General features: G+C 40.2%; 1 protein-coding gene across 4 annotated transcripts in view; it reads left to right on the forward strand.

The window, feature by feature from the left end:
• Positions 1–17,311, forward strand: part of PID1 (phosphotyrosine interaction domain containing 1) — a 194,940-nt gene that overhangs the window by 13,860 nt on the left and 163,769 nt on the right. The window contains exon 2 of one of the 4 annotated variants that reach the window (XM_081813455.1): positions 5,689–5,806. The exons of 2 other annotated variants lie outside the window; for them this stretch is intronic. In XM_081813455.1, the coding sequence (XP_081669581.1) occupies positions 5,804–5,806 (3 nt within the window). In that variant the 5' untranslated portion in view covers positions 5,689–5,803. Of the gene's footprint in view, positions 1–4,652; positions 5,807–17,311 lie in introns of those variants that run through there. One more of the 4 variants, XM_006735834.3, reaches the window with a different exon arrangement.

Below are 17,311 nucleotides of genomic sequence, written 5' to 3' on the forward strand. Positions count from 1 at the left end.
GGGATATGAAGAAAGGGTACAGACATTTCTCTGCCTGGAATTTTTCTCTCATATAGCCCTACTTTAATAAGTGCCACTGAACGAAAAGAATCCTCATTATCCTTTAATCCTGGCCCGCAGCTTCCGTGTTCTGGCCCATCGCTGGAGAATGATTTTTGTCCTTGTTGTTTATAAGGGTGTAGCCTGGCTATTGGCATCTGCTATAAATCTTAAGGTTTTTATAACTTGGATATCGCTCTTACCTTTCTGCCAAATCTCTGTACTGAAAAAGCGGCCTATCATTTTAAGTAATGATGCTTTTACGACGTCAAAAACAAATAAAGTAATTTTGGTCCACATTATAAAATGAATCCCTCTTGTCTCTGAGTCTGGGGTGGAAATGGTGTCAGGGATGCAAACAGCTGTTTTGGCCAAAATACGCAAAAAGATCCAGTCTCAGGCTGAGTCTCAGTTCTCGAGAAACATTTGTAGTTGTTGGTTAAAAATGTGAATGGCTCCGTAAGTTCAGTCTAGGACAGTGTGGGCTCTTTAGCCCAGAAAGTTAAATATGTCCAACTTTGGCAGCCCTGACCTTCTGGGTAGAGAATGTAGTTCACTAGTCTTCAAGACCTGCTTTGCCACTTTGATTTAAGACAAGGTGGAAATCTTCAAAACAAAGCTCTCCGAATCCAGGAAAGTCTATCTGGCATCAGTTAGCTTGGGCACCGCCCCCCCGCCGTCCCCCCTTCCCCACCCCACTCCCTTGTCTTTTCTCTAGGAGCTTGAAGCTTTATAGAAAATGAATGGCTTTGCAAAAGTGCAAATTTGGGAGAGTGTTGTACAACCAAAGAAGATTCAAATTAGTATTCCTCCTGTGGGAATCCTCTTGGGGAAATTGAAATTATCCTTAAATATTCACGTATAGAGTACAGCCAGTATGTGTTTTAGGATGTTGACAGACTGAATGATACAGCTCGGTGGTTTTCTGGAAGTAAGGTGGGCTAGAGAAGGAAGAATACAGAGTCTAAAAAAACGTACTAATTGGTGTTTCCTTCTCTCTGTTGTGTTAATGGTAAATAGCCCAGACTCAGTGCTGATCTCTTTACTCCTTGGCCCAGAGAACTGGCGTTTTTCTTCATAATGTAATTTACCGCCCCTGTTGGACAGAGGCTGGCCGGTGAGATGTGTGTGTGCTCTGAACAGGAGGGGACGTGTGTGCTGGCGGGGTCCCTCGGAGCAGGGCAAGCATTCAGCAGAAACGTGGAGGGAGTCTTTTGGAAATAAAACCTAATTTGCAGGGATCTCTACCCGTAAGGTAGACTTGCTCTGCGATGTGGGGCCGTTATCTGTGTTTTCTCCCTTCTGCGTGGACTCTCTCCCTTTCTTGCTTTTCTCCTTCTGCTTTTCTCACAACTAATAGGAGTGAAGCTCTTTCCACTCCTGCATTTCTCTGAGCTCTCTTGCTCACTGCTGTATCTTTCAGACATTTTTTATAGCTCTTCCAGGGGGCGATGGCCACCTCTCCTTTCTCCCATCTTCCTTTTCAGCGGCTACAGGCTCTTTGGTGGGTTGGAAGTCACAGCTAAATTGGACAAAAACAAGTTTGACCATTGCTTCAAAGCTACTGTTTTTTGGGGATTTTTTTTTTTTTTTAAATTCTTTCCTTCTCACTTTTCTTTTTGTTTTGGCTTAGGGCTAAGAGCACATGATCTTTGCCTTAGATGGTCATCAAAACTCATTTTTTGGGTTGTAGATGAAGAGGCCAAATGGATTCATTTTGATCCAAGGCCTGGAAGAAATTGATAGACTGTTGATTGCTTGTAAAATGCACTTTAAAAAGTCTTTCTTGGAGCTTAGCAGATGCCTGCTTTCATTATGTTAAGAAACTGATGCTACTTATCTATTTTAGTTCAATCATTGGCCCCTCTAAATAGGAAATTTAACTTTGATTTGAAGCTATTAATGCCTGCTGGTAAATAAGAAAATGCGTGATAGAGCAAATTATTTTTCGTCTCTTGCATTTCTTATGGGCATCTCAGACTCGGGAATTTTTATGTAGCATAACAATTTCATAAGTGTTAACATGTTTTTTTAAACTTCATATTATAAATAGGAGCAGAAGCCTGCTTCAGAAATTTAAAACTAGATTAAAGTTGGCCAGAGCAGAAGGCAAAGTCATGGCTCTGTTACAACTCACATCTTGGGGTTTTGGGTAGTCTACTGACAATGCAGTAGATTCAAATAAAGTGCTCTTATTATGGATTAATATTGTTTGACCTATGGATCTTGGAACTTGAGAGGGTCATGGAATTTTTTTTAAGACATCTGTGAACCCTGGGGTGCCTGGGTGGCTCAGGTCATGATCTCTGGGTCCTGGGATCGAGCCCCATGTGGGCCTCCCTGCTCAGCGGGGAGTCTGCTTCTCCCTCTCCCTCTGCTCTCCCCACCCCCCGCCCTGCTCTCTTTCTCTCTCTCTCAAATAAATAAAATCTTAAAAAAAAAGACCCCTATGAACCCTATGTGCATTTCCTATAGACCAAAAATATATACCTTGCAAATATATTAAGTACTTTTCAAACCTTGTGTGCTTTATTGAAAGAAATATTTATTGGGCGCCTGGGTGGCTCAGTTGGTTAAGCGACTGCCTTCGGCTCAGGTCATGATCCTGGAGTCCCTGGATCGAGTCCCGCATCGGGCTCCCTGCTCGGCAGGGAGTCTGCTTCTCCCTCTGACCCTCCCCCCTCTCATGTGCTCTCTCTCTCTCATTCTCTCTGTCTCAAATAAATAAATAAAATCTTGAAAAAAAAATTAAAAAAAAAAAGAAAGAAATATTTATTTAAAATAATTATTGATTCATAGTGACTTTTGGACTTCATGCATATTTTCAAGTACTGAGTATCAAAGTACTATATGTGGGTCAACATCATTGTGGGCTTAAAAGGGACTGTGGTGTTTGAAAGAGGTGGGGGCTGTAGATTTGATTAATGCTGATTACAGGGGTGGGGTAAAAACACACTGACTTTGGTGGATTTGTCAGGATGCTTCCCCTCATGTCCCTGTCTTACAGGCTTTACTTTCAGCAAATGTTATGGATCTTTTATTTTTGGGTGAGGAGCCAAACTGAATTATAAGGTGGGTCTCAAGAAGTGGTTCCTGTGCTCAAGAAGGTTTCAGTCAGTTAAATATAAAGTAGATTGTTGTTGTCATGGAGGAGACTTCCATCCCAAGACTGTGGAGGGCAAAAGAGGAGAGCCTTTGTCATCTGTCCCCTTTTATTGTGAACACAAAAGCTTCCCTTCAAGTTCTATCCAGGGGAATGCTGACATCTAAGAGATGAGGACTATGTGTGACCATATATCGGTTGGGAGAGCAGATTTTTTTTTAAGATTTTATTTCTTTATTTGAGAGAGAGCATGAGTGGGAGGGGGGGAGTGGGAGAGGGAGAAGCAGACTCCCCGCTGAGCAGAGAGCACAACGTGGGGCTCAATCCCAGGACCCTGAGATCATGACCTGAACCGAAGGCAGACGCTTAACGATTGAGCCAGCCAGGCGCCCCGAGAGCAGATATTTTAATTGACACAGTCCTCTGACATGAGCCATCAATTGATGCTGGTCCCACATGATCTCAGATGGTTTTCCAGTCCATCTTTTAATAAGAGCATGTTGTGCAATGGCATGTGTTGAAAATTGCCAGGATTACTAAGAGAGGGAGACTTTCTTTGTGATTAAAATAAAAATCTCATCTAAGTGTTCAGAAGTTTGGAATTTTTATGTTTGTTTGGACAGATGCTATTTGGCTAATTTCTTATTTGGGAAAATGTTATTTAGTTGATACTGCTTGTTCTTTCTTCTCTTTCTGCAGTCTTTTGCACATTGGATGTGAGAAGATTGTATGGAACGAGGCCAAATGAACAAAAATGTTGGTGATTAGGCAGATTTCCTTTCCTCCCTTCTGTGGCCAGTGTTTGTAAAGATCTGTCCTTATCAGATGCTAAAGAGTTGCTTTGATGCTTGGGTTCAAAGTCAGGTACCATCTTCATCTCTCTACATCTTTTAGTGCATCCTGGACCATTTCCCACATTTTGTGTGTTTTTATGTTCGATGCCTCTACTAATGTTTCCTTAGTTTGAAATATCCTTCATCACTTGTATGTTCTGCCGAGGGGATTGTCCTCCTTCCGTAGCAGATGAAACTACCCTTCTTCTGCCTTAACTCCAAGTGCAGTGAATCATACCTTTTTTCTAAGTGTCCTCAGTTCTTACAATGCAGTCATCCTGCTTAGCTCATTCTAGTTTTTCTTTTTGTTAGAATTACTTGTGGACTTCCATGTTCTAGAAGCCTCTAAGCCCTAGGGGCTGGGGACTGGGTCTTTATTCCTCCTTGTATGTCCTTTGCACCTGGCATAATACGTGGGATATAAAGCTAGGAGCACAATGCAAGCCCAGTGAACATATTTATTTCTATAGAGTTCAGTAAATGCATGATATTTTATAATGTATTTGCCATCTCTTAATTTCTTTGGAAGGAAAGGAGAGAGAGGTAGTATGGCATACATGTCATTATAAATCAGTGAGGATGCTAAGAGTAGAGTTTGACTTTTGCATTAAGGTGGAGGGGAGGTGGGGGGGTGGAGGGAGGGGGAGAGAGAAACACTTGTATTTGTCTTTAGAGCCAACTTTTAATGAGGAAGCAAACAATTCTATGAGTCTGTATTAAGTTCTTTAGAATATATCCTGGATCTCTTTGACATTTAAGTCAAAATATCATACATTGTATTTATCTTGTAGCTAAGTTATTACCTGCTTACTGTAGGAATATTATCTGTTATATTTAATTTCAGTAATACAAGAGATGTCAACACTCAGAGCTATTCATAAAAACAATAATTAAAATATAAAATGTAGAATCTGTTTTCCTTAGCGTTACATCTGTTTCTTGGTAATGGTTGAGTTTTAGATGGGAGAAATGTTTAGGTTGCTTTTCCTTATGTAAGTTGAAATGCTCTCTAGTTGAGCATCTTCAAGAACCTTGGAGGCGTCCAGGATTGCTAAACACATTATTTGTTGTGCTCTAAAGCAAAGAAATTCTAAAAAAAAAAAAAAGAGAGAAAGAAAGAAAGAAAGAAAAAAGATTATTTCAAAAGGAAACAGAAGCCAGCTTGATTTCCATTGACCAAATAGGGTACACATTGACCCTCAAAATAAGTAATAGCTGTTGTGGATTATAGCCCATTGAATAAAATAAGAATCTATGAGGCTATTCTGATATAAACTGATACAAACAAATAAATAGGCGAGGAAGGAAAGCTCTTCCTTATTACACAATGTCAACTAATGAATAAGGCAAGAATGATGGAGCTAGAAGCTCACCATTTTGCAATGATCATAATAATTGGTTCAGGCAAGAATCACTAGAGAACACTAAAACTGGTGGGTGGATGTTTGATTTGGAACAGGATATTCACATAATCTCAAAGTATGTCTCCACAGATGATCAATTGAAGAAAGGGAAAATTGCAACTTTTCAGTGAAGAAATCAAGTGGGCATCACCTTAAACAAATAATCAAAGTTGGCATCACCCAAATTGGGCAAACCATTATCGGGTGTCTCCTGATAATGGTGCACTGGGCAGTACCACTTGAATGGTATTCCTGTTTTGGGAGCATGTACTCTACCAAATAACTGGCTTGTGCTCTTAAAAAATTTCAGTGCCAAGAAAGACAAAAGCCAAGACACTGTTCCAGACAGGACAACCGAGTGCAGTGCATGATCTTGAATTGGATTCTCGGCCAGGAAAAGAATTGCTCTAAAGGACTTCATTGACATGGTTGGTGATATACTTTTACGACAGTTATGCAAGAGAGTGTTCTTGTTCTTGAGAAATATGTAACTGAACATTTTAGATGTGAAGGGGGTGACATCTGTAGTCTGTATCTTAGTCTCAAATGCATGTGAGGGAAGTAGGGAGGAGAAAGGGGGAGGGAGAGAGAGGGAAAGAGTGAGAGGGTGAGGAGGCAGGGAGTGAGGGATGAGGGAGATGGAGAGGGAGAAGAAGGAAGGAGGGAGGGAGGAGGGGAGAAAGAGAGATGGGAGTGGAGAGGAAGGGGAAAGGAGAAGGGAAGATGGGAGAAAATGAATGAATGAGAGCAAGAATATATCGTAAAGGAAACGTGGTCCAATGTTGATGGTTGGTAGATCTGGTAAAGGGTACAACTATTCTTGCTATGTTTGGGTAAATCTGAGATTATTTCAGAATAAAATGCTAAACAAAAACACGTTACATAGACGTGTTTGCAAAGGCCATTTCTCCTGGTTTGGGGGATGGTGGTCCCTGAACTGTCTGAAGCCTGAGGGCAGGGGCTGTTCTGTTCTGTTCCTCCCCACACACCCAGTGCAGAGCCCAGTGCCTGGCAAGAGGATGCAGTCCATAAATATTTGTTTGATGGACACATGGCTGGCATGGCCTTGAAGTCTCTCGAGCTATGGAATATTTCTCTTTGCATAATTGCAAATGCCAATTGGGAGTGCCTATTTTACGATTTTCAGGTTCCCTTCCAGCTAGTTAATGGCCACATAACAAGTTCGTGGTAGCCAGTGGGATGTGAACAGGAGTCTGAGAGGGAGGGTACCTGCTTCTCTGCCCCTTCTTGCTCTTTTCTGGTGGGAATATGGATGTAATGGTTGAAGGTTAGACCATCTCGGGGGAGCCCTGTGCTAAGGACAGGGTACAGAGGGAGAGGCAGCTCGGACCTTGATGCCTGGGAGCTGCCACACCAGCCCTCGGCTGCTTATCCCAGACTTCATTTATGTGAGAGAGAAATAAACATCTGTCTTCTTTAAACGGCTATTTTGCTGTTTCTTTCATTCGCACCTGAAGCTAATCCTACAGGATACAGTGTGTTCTCTAAGAATCCTCACTCGTGAATTTTTGTTCCTCTGTGGAGCTTTGTATTCAGTTTGTCACGTATATACACATTGACTGTAGAAATTCTCTGGCCTTTTTTTTTTTTTTTTCTTTTTCTTCTTTTTCTTTCTGTTTTCCCAGGGTAGGAGTTTTCTTATTCTGAGCAGGATTCTGTTTCTGTCCTTGAGTTGGTGTGTCCGTGTCTGTACTTTGGGGGACTTCACATGCTGAGGGTACCCTCCTTTCTCCTCTGTCATGGCAAACCTTCTCCATTTTGCAAATTGCTAAATTGGTCTGAAAAGATGGTGAGAGCCGGCTTTCCTTAGGAGGTTTCTTGTTCCGACAGACCAAGCTGGAGACCGGATGTGCAGAGGTAAGCACTTGCGATAATCAGAAAATAGGAAATTTTAACGATTTCCAGTTGCCGAAAACATTTTGCTTCCGTTGAAGGATTCGGAGCCGGTTCTAAAGGGGCCCCTTCTGCCTGGTGAGTTTTGTTTAGCAAAGCTTTGTACTTTTTGGAATCCACTCATGTTTTCACTTGTTCAGCGGATGGTTCCTCCTTTGGAACTATTTATTGCCACTAAGGTTTGTGGCATGTTCGGTCCCACAGATAATAAATGGGTGTGGGTGCCCACAGCACGACACAAATAGAGGAACTGACTTCCAGCTTGTTTACTGTCAGACCGGTATGTAAGTAGCAGAGCTTAACTCCTCAATTATGTGTGCGTGTTTCTGTGCAGCAGAACTCAGGAACTTGAAAATGGACCCTGTAGGCATCTTGTACGATGTTCAGTTGTTTCCTTTTAGATGTGATGCGAATGATGATTGTATTGGCTTGCGTAGTTCCCCTGGTCATGTTGTTTCATGATCTGGAGGCTCTGAAGTACGAAGGGTGATTTCCTTTCGGTGGGCTGTGTTGACTACTGGCGCTCTGGCTAATGTGAATTTGAGGGATGCTTGATCGTCACTTGAATGGAAAGTGTTCTACTTGGAATTGCCACAGGTGAGGTCTTCCAGCTCTCTAAACTCCAGCTAGCCTGGGCAGGACTCAGTGATGGCTATCGTATGCAAATTTGGATTGCATTCCTACAGAAAAGAGAACAAATCACTTATTTGTCCATGGTCACCTGATGAAGTCCCTGTCACAGTTTGGTCTGCAAAACAAACCAATCAAAACACCAAAGGAAACCAACAACCAGACAAACTGGAACCAAAATGTAGAGGGATGCATGATAAGAAGGACTTAAATATTCCTTGGGCCCAAGTGAGCCTGGTATGATGAAGAAGGGATGAGCCTGGGAATCAGGATGTTTTCATGTGAGTTTCATCCAAGTTTCAGCCCCACTAGGTGGTTTCACTATGACCTTGGGCAAGTCACACAAACTTCTGAGCCTCAGTTTCCTCATTCTGTAAAATGAGTCTAATACTAGAGTTCTACCTAGTGTAGGAAAAAAAAAGTGTTTTGTAAACTGGAAAATAGGCTGAAGTATTATTTAGCAGTCAGCTAATTAAAGGAGTGGTATTGCCCTCCCCCGACCTCCAATGCTGATTTTCCTGGTAGGGAGCACTGCAGTTTTGTGCTCTAGGTAATTGTTAAGAATTTGTCAGGATATTTGTAGGATCCGCAAACATAGACTGGTTAAAATGAGTAACATTTCCATACCTTCAGGATTATTACTGTTAGTGAAAAGTTTTGAGAGAGAAATTAGGCAAAGCAAAACAAATTGCCTTTCTCCCTTGTCCATGAGCATTTATAGACACCTGTGGCATTTACCAGGAAGCTTGGGGTGTTACAAGAAGCATCATTTTCATCTTGGCCCTCCTTGGGATAGAGAGGCATATGTCCAAGGGAGAAGCTTTATGAAGTCATGTGTTCCAAACTGAATTCAGAGCAAAAGCAGTGCGAGGGACTTAGTCATGCAGAAGAGTTTCAAACCACAGGTGGGTTTTTGAGAGTGCTGTCAAGGAGGAGATGCAAAATGCCATAATTAGTTTGGACAGCTCTTTTAAGTGTAAAGAAAAACATGCCTACTGGCAGAGATGGAATTTGTTACACGACAGATCTATATGTGGGATTTTGACCTTAGACAATTGAAAAACAAGTAACATTCTGTTTATAGTACCTGAAACTTCTGGTCCTGGAGTTTTGAGGTTCTCCAGGATGGTTTCCCTACCTCTGTAAGCACCAAAGTGACTAATGCCATGGCAGATGTCATACCTACGTTGCCAGAAGCAAAACACAGATTGGGGAGGATTTTGTAGGAAGCTTCTGATGGGAAATCTGGGAAATGAGGTTCTTATGAGGAAGCTGAGAAGGAAAGAGGATGTAGTTTCGCTTTGAAAAGAGTGGAGAGTTACTTTTGCTGATTAGACAATGTGTTGATATTACAGGGATGGAAAAAGATATTCCGTATTTGCAGTAAGTGCATTATTTGGGTAACTAAATACAGATCAATGGGAGAGAAGATAATTAGTTTCTTAGGAGAGGTTGCATAATTTTGATTGAGTTAAAATGAAGAACTATTAAAGGATTTTGTAGGGTTGAATCTTTTTTTTTTTTTTTAAGAGGTGGTTGGCAGAATCAGAATTTTGGGAAAGGGGGTCACGAATATTTGTTGGTGAAAACAATCACGCTTGGTAGCTTTGAGGGGATGCTCTACAGACAGACTTGATTCCAGTGCTAGTTTTCACAGCCGGTTGCAATTGTTTGGATGACGATTAAGAATCAGGGATACTTGGTTCTGTATTTGAAAAACAATGATACATGAAAGTTTGGGAAGAAAAAAGTTTGAGTGGAAAAAGGCTACTGAGTAGAGGTTTTTTTGGATTGTGATGAATGCTTGACAAGGATCCCTGATTTCTCTGCCTTACACTAAGATCCCAAGTCTCACTGATATGGTGGTTAAATGAGTTTGCACTAATTTTCTGTTGAGAATTAGAAAGTAACATATTTTGTTTACACAATGCTGGTTTTTGCTTTATTCTTATGTTTGTATTAGAAATGAGTAATTTAGTCTCAGAGAAAATACATGTGGGGCTTTCTGCCAAGACCCAATGCCAAACGTGAGTTTGTGATTAAAGTATCCAATGTTAATCTTTGCTTACATTTTTTTAAACTTTATGTGATCTGAAAAGAAAGAATTATAAATAAAATGTAGGATCTAGGAAAAGTTGAGAGTTGCTAAATTGGGCTTTGACCAGTATAGATGTGACCTTGATCTTGTAAAAAGAAAAGATTTTCAATTTTCTTGGTATTGGAGGAATGCAGAGAAAGATGATTATAATTATGATTAATACTGAGTCTCCTTGTTTGATTGTTGTCCTTGGGGGGTGGAATTTGCACTGAGGCCAATATTTTGTTCATTCTTATTTTTAATTTCTGGGCTTTAATATCCAAATACTGCATATCTGTAGAATGTTAGCCACAGAAATGTAAGGCTGATATTCATTTAGTAACTCAATAAATGTTTATTGAGCACCTACTATGAGCCAGATACTATCTTAGATATTGTCATTGTCTTCTGGGAACTCATAGTCTTGAGAACATAATAGACATATGAACATGTAATTATGGCACAGTGGAATGGTACTGTAATCCAATAGAGAGGGGCAGTTGTGAGCCCTGTCCTAGATGGGAACCCTTCACTGAGGAGGGGATGTAAGCTATTTAAGGATGAATAGGCGTTGGCTAGGTAGAGAAGCTTACCCTAGGCACATGTAAGAACATATGCAGAGCTGGGAACTTGGGCTTGTCCAGACAAGAGTGAGCACACCACATGAGGCTGGAAGGTGAGGTGGGGGGAACTGGGGTGAAGGAACATAGAAGCTAACATGGAGCTGAGGCTTGATTGGGAAGGAAGGGTCTCATATGGGCTATCTCTGAGCATGGACTCCGTCTGTTAGGCATTGGGAACCCCCTGGCAGCTTGCAGGAGATGAAGGATGCAGATGTATTGGTTTTAGGAATATTATTCTGGCAGTGACATAGAAGATGAATTAAAAGCAGGGAAATGAGGAGGCTGTTGGAAATGGTGCAGAAAAAAGGGGATGAAGATACCATGCAAAACAGTGACTGTTGGGGGTGACGAGGTGGCAGAGGTGTGAGCAACGGTTAAGCTGCAGAATGGATTGACTGCAGGTTAGGGAGGAGAGAGAATATGAAGGATGATATTGAGGTTTCCAGTCTGGGCAGCTGAGTGGAGCATCACGCTACATATGGAGGCTGCTGGGATCTGTAACAGAAGGGGCATATTTCAGGTGGCAGTGGGAAAGGGTGGGGGCAGAATCACAAGTCGTCCTTTCAGACCTGTAACTATTTTTGCTTGTGGGCATGCAGTTCTGGTTGTTATATGGAGTACGTGAGTCACAGCAAGTGGTGTGAGTTTTGATTTTAGCTGGCCTCTAATTAGGCAGAACAGGAAAACTATATTTTACTTGTTGGATTAAATTTTTTTCTACCTCATGATCTAAGGCAGAGATCTCTGCCTTTAAAAATAACTATTTACTGAACAATAACTCTCTACCTGCTATTGTCCTAAAGGGGTACCTGTTGTTACAGATATTCTACTGGCAAGGAAACAGATGCTTATAGAGGTTAAGAGTTTGCCAAAAGTGGTAAAGATGGAATCAAGTCAGGTCTGTATTACGTGCAAACATATTCTTATACTTGATTTTTGAAAAATCATAACTCTATGGGAAAATTATTGAAAAAATAGGAAACGATTCTATTTTAAATGTAGGAGATACATTGTAAGGTATTTTGATTTTGATTTGGACATTTAGGCCAGTTATTAAAACTTTTCTGCCCATTTGAGAAAAATAAAACTTGATTTATGCATGCTGTGAATTTTGTAATGCTTAAAAGCTCACCAACTCCTCAGATAAATATCGTTTGAGTATCTTTTGGGATTATACTGGAAGAACTAGACATCTTGAAAACCTGTGCTCCCATAAAGAATGATTTTCCTCCTGTTTAATCTGTGCAAAATTCAGATTTTCTGTGGCTAGGTAAGCAGTATTTTGTAGGCTTTATTTCTGGGTAAAATAAATTTTTTCCTTCAACTGAGGGCAAATCTGAAATAGACCCATCCTACGAAAGCCTCCGCATGTTCAAGGTGATTACTCAGTAACTTACCAGCTTTTTAAAGCAAAAAGTCAACATTCCTGTTATCTGAGAATGACAGCAGAATCCAGAGTCCTAAAATGTGTCATCTAACATGTTCAGTGTAAAAAAAAAAAAAATCTGGTGGGAAAATGTAATATATAGCCAAGGGAAGAGGATTCAATAAAAACAGACCCCCAAGGAGACACAGTTGTCAGAATAGTAGGAAAACACTTTAAAGTAGCTACTACAAAAATGAAAAATGAAATTTTTCATTTCAAAAAAAAAAGAAAGTTTTTGTTATAAGGAGTGAACAATAGAGAATCTCAATAGGGAAATAGCAACCATACATAGAACCAGACGGAAACTCTAGAACTGAAAAGTGAAATATCTAAAATGGAAAATTTTGCTCTATGGACTTAACCACAGATTGAAGAAGAAAGAAGAAAGGGTCAGTGAACTTGAAAAAAGATCAGTAGGTATCAATCCATTTGAAGAACATAGAAGAAAAAAAAGAAAAGACTAAGAAAGCTTAACAGAGACTCAGCAACTTGTGGGACACATCAACAGTACAGAATACATGTGTAATTGTAGTCCCAAGAAGAGAAGAAAGAGACCGGGGCAGGAAAATTCAACAAATCATAAAATTTCCCAAATTTAGTGAAAAATATCAATTTTTTTTTGTAGAGAGATAGTGTGTGAGTGGAGGGGATGGGTGGAGTGGGGGGGAAGGTGAGAGGGAGAGGGAGAGAGAGAGACAGAATCTTAACGCAGGCTCCATGCCCAGCGTCAGAGTCCAGTGCGGGGCTCGATCTCACAATCCTGAGATCATGACCTGAACTGAAATCAAGAGTCAGACGCTTAACTGACTGAACAACCCAGGTACCCCTGAAAATATTAAATTTACAGTTCCAAGAAACTTAGCAAATCCCAGGTAGGAGAAACCTGGAGTGAAATAATGGAGCGAAGGAGATTATGGCAATAACTTCTTTTAAGTATTGAAAGAAAAGAATAATCTGTCAACCCAGAACTTTATATCTGGGGGAGATACACCATGAACATGAAAACAGGATTTTCTGCTACTAATACTTTGTGAACTTCTGAGCCGAACAAAGTTAAACAGGCCTGTACTTTACAATTTAGTAAATTGAGAAGTTCTATGAAAAGGATATCACATTCGCCAACTCCCAAGCTTTTTTTTTTTCTTTAATACAATACATCATTTCTTCGCAGGCTGTCTCAGGGGATTAGCTTTATTTATAAAACATTTCTGGAATTAGGAAACTTCAGGAATGGAATTTGGTATTACTCATTATTCATTTTTATGTCCAGGATGTCTCCAGGATGAAGTGATTTGGGAAATAATTGGCAGTTTATCTGTATCTGTAGCAGTGAAAATGTGAAGCCTTACCTTCCTTGCATTTTTTTCCCTTCTAATAACATATTTTTAGGTTGAATGGATTTGGGTTGTTGCCAGGTGAAATATTATCCAGCAGGGTTAAATTGTTCAGGGTTGTGTCTTTAGTCTAGATGAAAATAAAACTCCCACCTAGAGTTCCCAGGGCTTATTTTAGGAGTACCATATTGCCAGGAATATAGGTTGAGTTGGATTGCAATGCAATTGTTACCTTTTGTGTCTCTGTTTTATGAGTGCTTACCTGTGCTCTTACGTGCAATTTAATCATGAAATGTTGTAAATTAATGCTACAAAAAATGCAATTTGTATAAAGGTAGTCAGAACTACATTATAAATGAGGTAAGCCATCTAGTTCAAATGAGGTTTCAACTTCTTGAAATAATTCATTGAAGGATCAAGTGACTTAGGTTTCATCGTTACTGAGCAGCATGACCTTCTCTTTGAATATATTTGCAAATGGAGCTTAAGAGATCATCACTCACAAGGTTTGTTTTGAATTTGTTGCTTGTCCTCTTCTCCTATTTCTCAGTCTGGTTCTAGGAGTCTAACATATCCCCTTTCCATGGTTGGCTTTGAACCCTCCCATGGACCCCACATTGCATTGGCATTGGTTAACAAATGGGTTTGTGCTTGTCTTCTTGCTTGTGGCTGTTAAGGAGATGATGCAAATTCATCCGTTCTCTCTCTTGTTTTCTCCAGAAATGTGTCAGTCTCAGTCTCTTTTCCCTGTAAATCAGAGATGCTTAGGCAGAATAAAATTCCAGAGCAGTGGTTCTCTAATTGGTGATCTCCAGATCTTCAGCATCAATCCCTTGGAAACTTGGTAGAAATACAAGGTATTGGCTCTCCCATGGATGTACTGAATCTGACACCCTGAAGTGGGGCCCAGCCATCCATGTTTTTACAAGCTCTCCTAGTGATTCTGAGCCTTGCTTAAATTTGAGAACCACTACTCTACATTAAGGAAGCATTTTGGAATAGTTTTTCTGTCCTGCTGGTTATTCAACAACAAAAGTAAAGTAGAACCTAAGAGTTCTTGGGCTGTTGGATGAGTTCCTTTCAACCAAATGAAATACTTTAAATAATAACAATAACACTAATTAGTAATGATAATAAAGAAACAATAGAAACTAATATTCACAGAACATTTTTCTGTGGGCCAAGCCCTTTGCATGCCTTATCTCCACTAATTGTTACAATATTCCCGAGGTCAGTACTGATAGGATTGCTGTTTTACAGCAAAGAAACAGGTTTAGGGAAGAAGTTGGCCGAGGCTGAGATGTTCAGTAGGACAGCCAGGATTATGATGCTGGTCAGACTAGCACAACAATGTCATGACCCACTTGGTAGTGCTGTCTGAGACTTTGGGCAATGCCTCTCTCCCCCTGTCCCAGCCCATATCTCCCGGTGAGGCTGGAGACCTATTCATAAATGCAAGAAGTGGAGCCAAAGTTCATGTCGTTACAGATAAGCTCATGTCTTGCTTACTCATTTGTGATTTGCCCCCTCTCCCAAATTAATATCCAGAGCTACTTTGATCAAGTCGAGCGAATGTGGCCAACACATTCTTCTAGTCTGTTTTCTTTTCAAAAGTTGATCTCATTCTGGAAGTAACCAATTCACTGACCTTTTATCTTTGGGCTCTAGTTTGTGGTTTTTGAAGCTTTCCAAGATCAACTGAGCAATAATGTGGTTTGGCATTTTAAACAGTTAATACAGTATCAAGCTGGATGATTTTGAAAGCAATTAATGCTTGAATGAAGTCCTTATCCTACTGAGTCATGTTCCCCCTTTTTTTTAAAAAAAACTTCATTGGATGATTAGAGGCAGCCTTTTAAATTCCATTCCTGGTAATTGAGGGATTTATTTTACCTCCAAGATAGTTTTGTTTTCTTGACCAACACGGAAATAGAATGTTTTAAAGAAGTAAGACAAGCTGTATTAAATGGAGAGAAAAGGGCTCTCCAAATTGAAATTTAATATCATCATTTTTTAACATGAAAGCAAGAACTTAAATGAACATTCAAAGTTACTAATTAATTTGATGCTAGCTCCACCCCTCCACCATGTAGCTTCTATTTAGTAGAGGAGTCTTATAGAAGGGCATTAATTAAAATTGGAATGATTAATTTTATTATGTGTAAGTCAGAATAAATTAATTCCAGTGTCAGTATAAATTAACTCCAGTGTTAATAATTCTATAGACCTCCTTTCCATGGTTTGCTTCAGTAATTGAGAGTTTATCAGACATTCCTAAGGGTTCAGAAAAGCCTTTGTGTTGGGGGGTGGGGGGTTAAGGTGGGGTAAAGGACATATAAGTGTATAGATACTTAAGAAATGTCACTTATTCTTCAAATTCTTATTTATGTTAGGGTCGCCTTCAGTTTTAAGCAAAATACCTATTCAGAATGATAAAAGTTTCTCCTTCTTTCTCTCCCACTGCACCTAGGTACATTTCTCTCTTTTGCTTAGCACACACGGGTGGAAACAGCTTTGCACTTGCCTGAGATTCAAAGACTGTTCTTTTTTTTTTTCTCCTATTGCACAAAGTGGGTCCTTGCAAATTATTTCTCCATCTCCAATCAAAACCATGTACTATTTAGAGAATAATGTTTGTTAGGGCAGTTTGGTATGGTAGTATTTTTAGGGTACAACTCTTAAATGAACAAACATGGTAAGTGGAAATGTTCATATGTGTTTACTTTTTTTCTTTTTCACCCAAGTCATTCAGAACAGTAGTGCTCTTCTTATGGGTTGACTACTCACTCTGCAAAACTGACAAATGTTGGTGACTGAATATTTTCTCCTAAATCCTTTAATGTATTCACAGAATGAGTAAAAGTTTGGAATTGGTTTCTATTATTGTTCTCTGGGTGTAAAGGGATTCCTTAGTTCCCACACTGGATAGTTTTCTTACACAGGACCTACCACCAAGTTCTATTTCTATTAATATCTTCTTATTAGGGTGAGATTTTACAGTATTTCAGAAACACATACATCGTGATCTGTATAAGGGGTCAGCAATTTGTGTGTGTGTGTGTGTGTGTGTGTGTTTGCAAAGGGCAGGGCAATATTTTAGGTTTTGTAGAACATACTCTGTTGTAACTATTCCAAGGTAGTGTGGAAACAGCCATAGATAGTACATAACAAAATGGACATGGTTGGGTTTCAATAAAACTTTATATGTAACAACACATCATGGATTGATTTGTTCCGGGCTGCTGATGTATCTGTCCTCTCTAACTCTTCTTCCTGCATTTCAGCCTTTTGGCCCATTCCTTCTACTGGAAGAGGAACATGTGCTTCCCTTCTTCCCTATCTTTGCTCAAGATGTCCCTCTACGCCAAAGACTGTCTTATCTGTTCAGGGAGAATGCTGCTCCTAGGATGTGAAAGTGACCTGACTGTAGCCTCCACTGCCCACCGATAACCAAAGCTTATACTTTTGGTTGACCATCTGCACTGGACTTCTCCTTCCTCCTTTACCTCTCCATGAAGGTCCCTCTTGAAGTTGCACAGTTGGTAGTAAAAGGTGACCTTCTCAGATAAAGGAGGCTGTTCCTTGGTAAGGGGAGAAGCAGGGGTTGTGCTCCTGGACACAGCAGGGCTTGTGAGAGAACCATCTTCGTGAAGCTCCAACTGACCACACTCTCTGCAAGTGGTGTCTCCCTGCCCCTCTGAATCCCCTAGAAGTTTTTGGACCTACCTTCATGAGATGCTTCATGCTTCTTCCTCCTCTTCCTTTTGTTACTTGCCTTTCTCTGGGGTGAGTTTATGTTAGGGAGACCTCTGTTTTTAAAAAAGGGCCTCATTCTTAGAAGTTTATACCTGAATTGACCCCTTCAGTGACTCTCTACATGTACATGGTTTTCTTAAAAGCTGACACACATTACTAATTTGTTCATAGAG

The sequence above is a fragment of the Leptonychotes weddellii genome, chromosome 3, assembly GCF_054177405.1.
Source record: "Leptonychotes weddellii isolate Sample4059 chromosome 3, ASM5417740v2, whole genome shotgun sequence".
In the NCBI taxonomy this organism is placed as follows: Eukaryota; Metazoa; Chordata; class Mammalia; order Carnivora; family Phocidae; genus Leptonychotes; species Leptonychotes weddellii.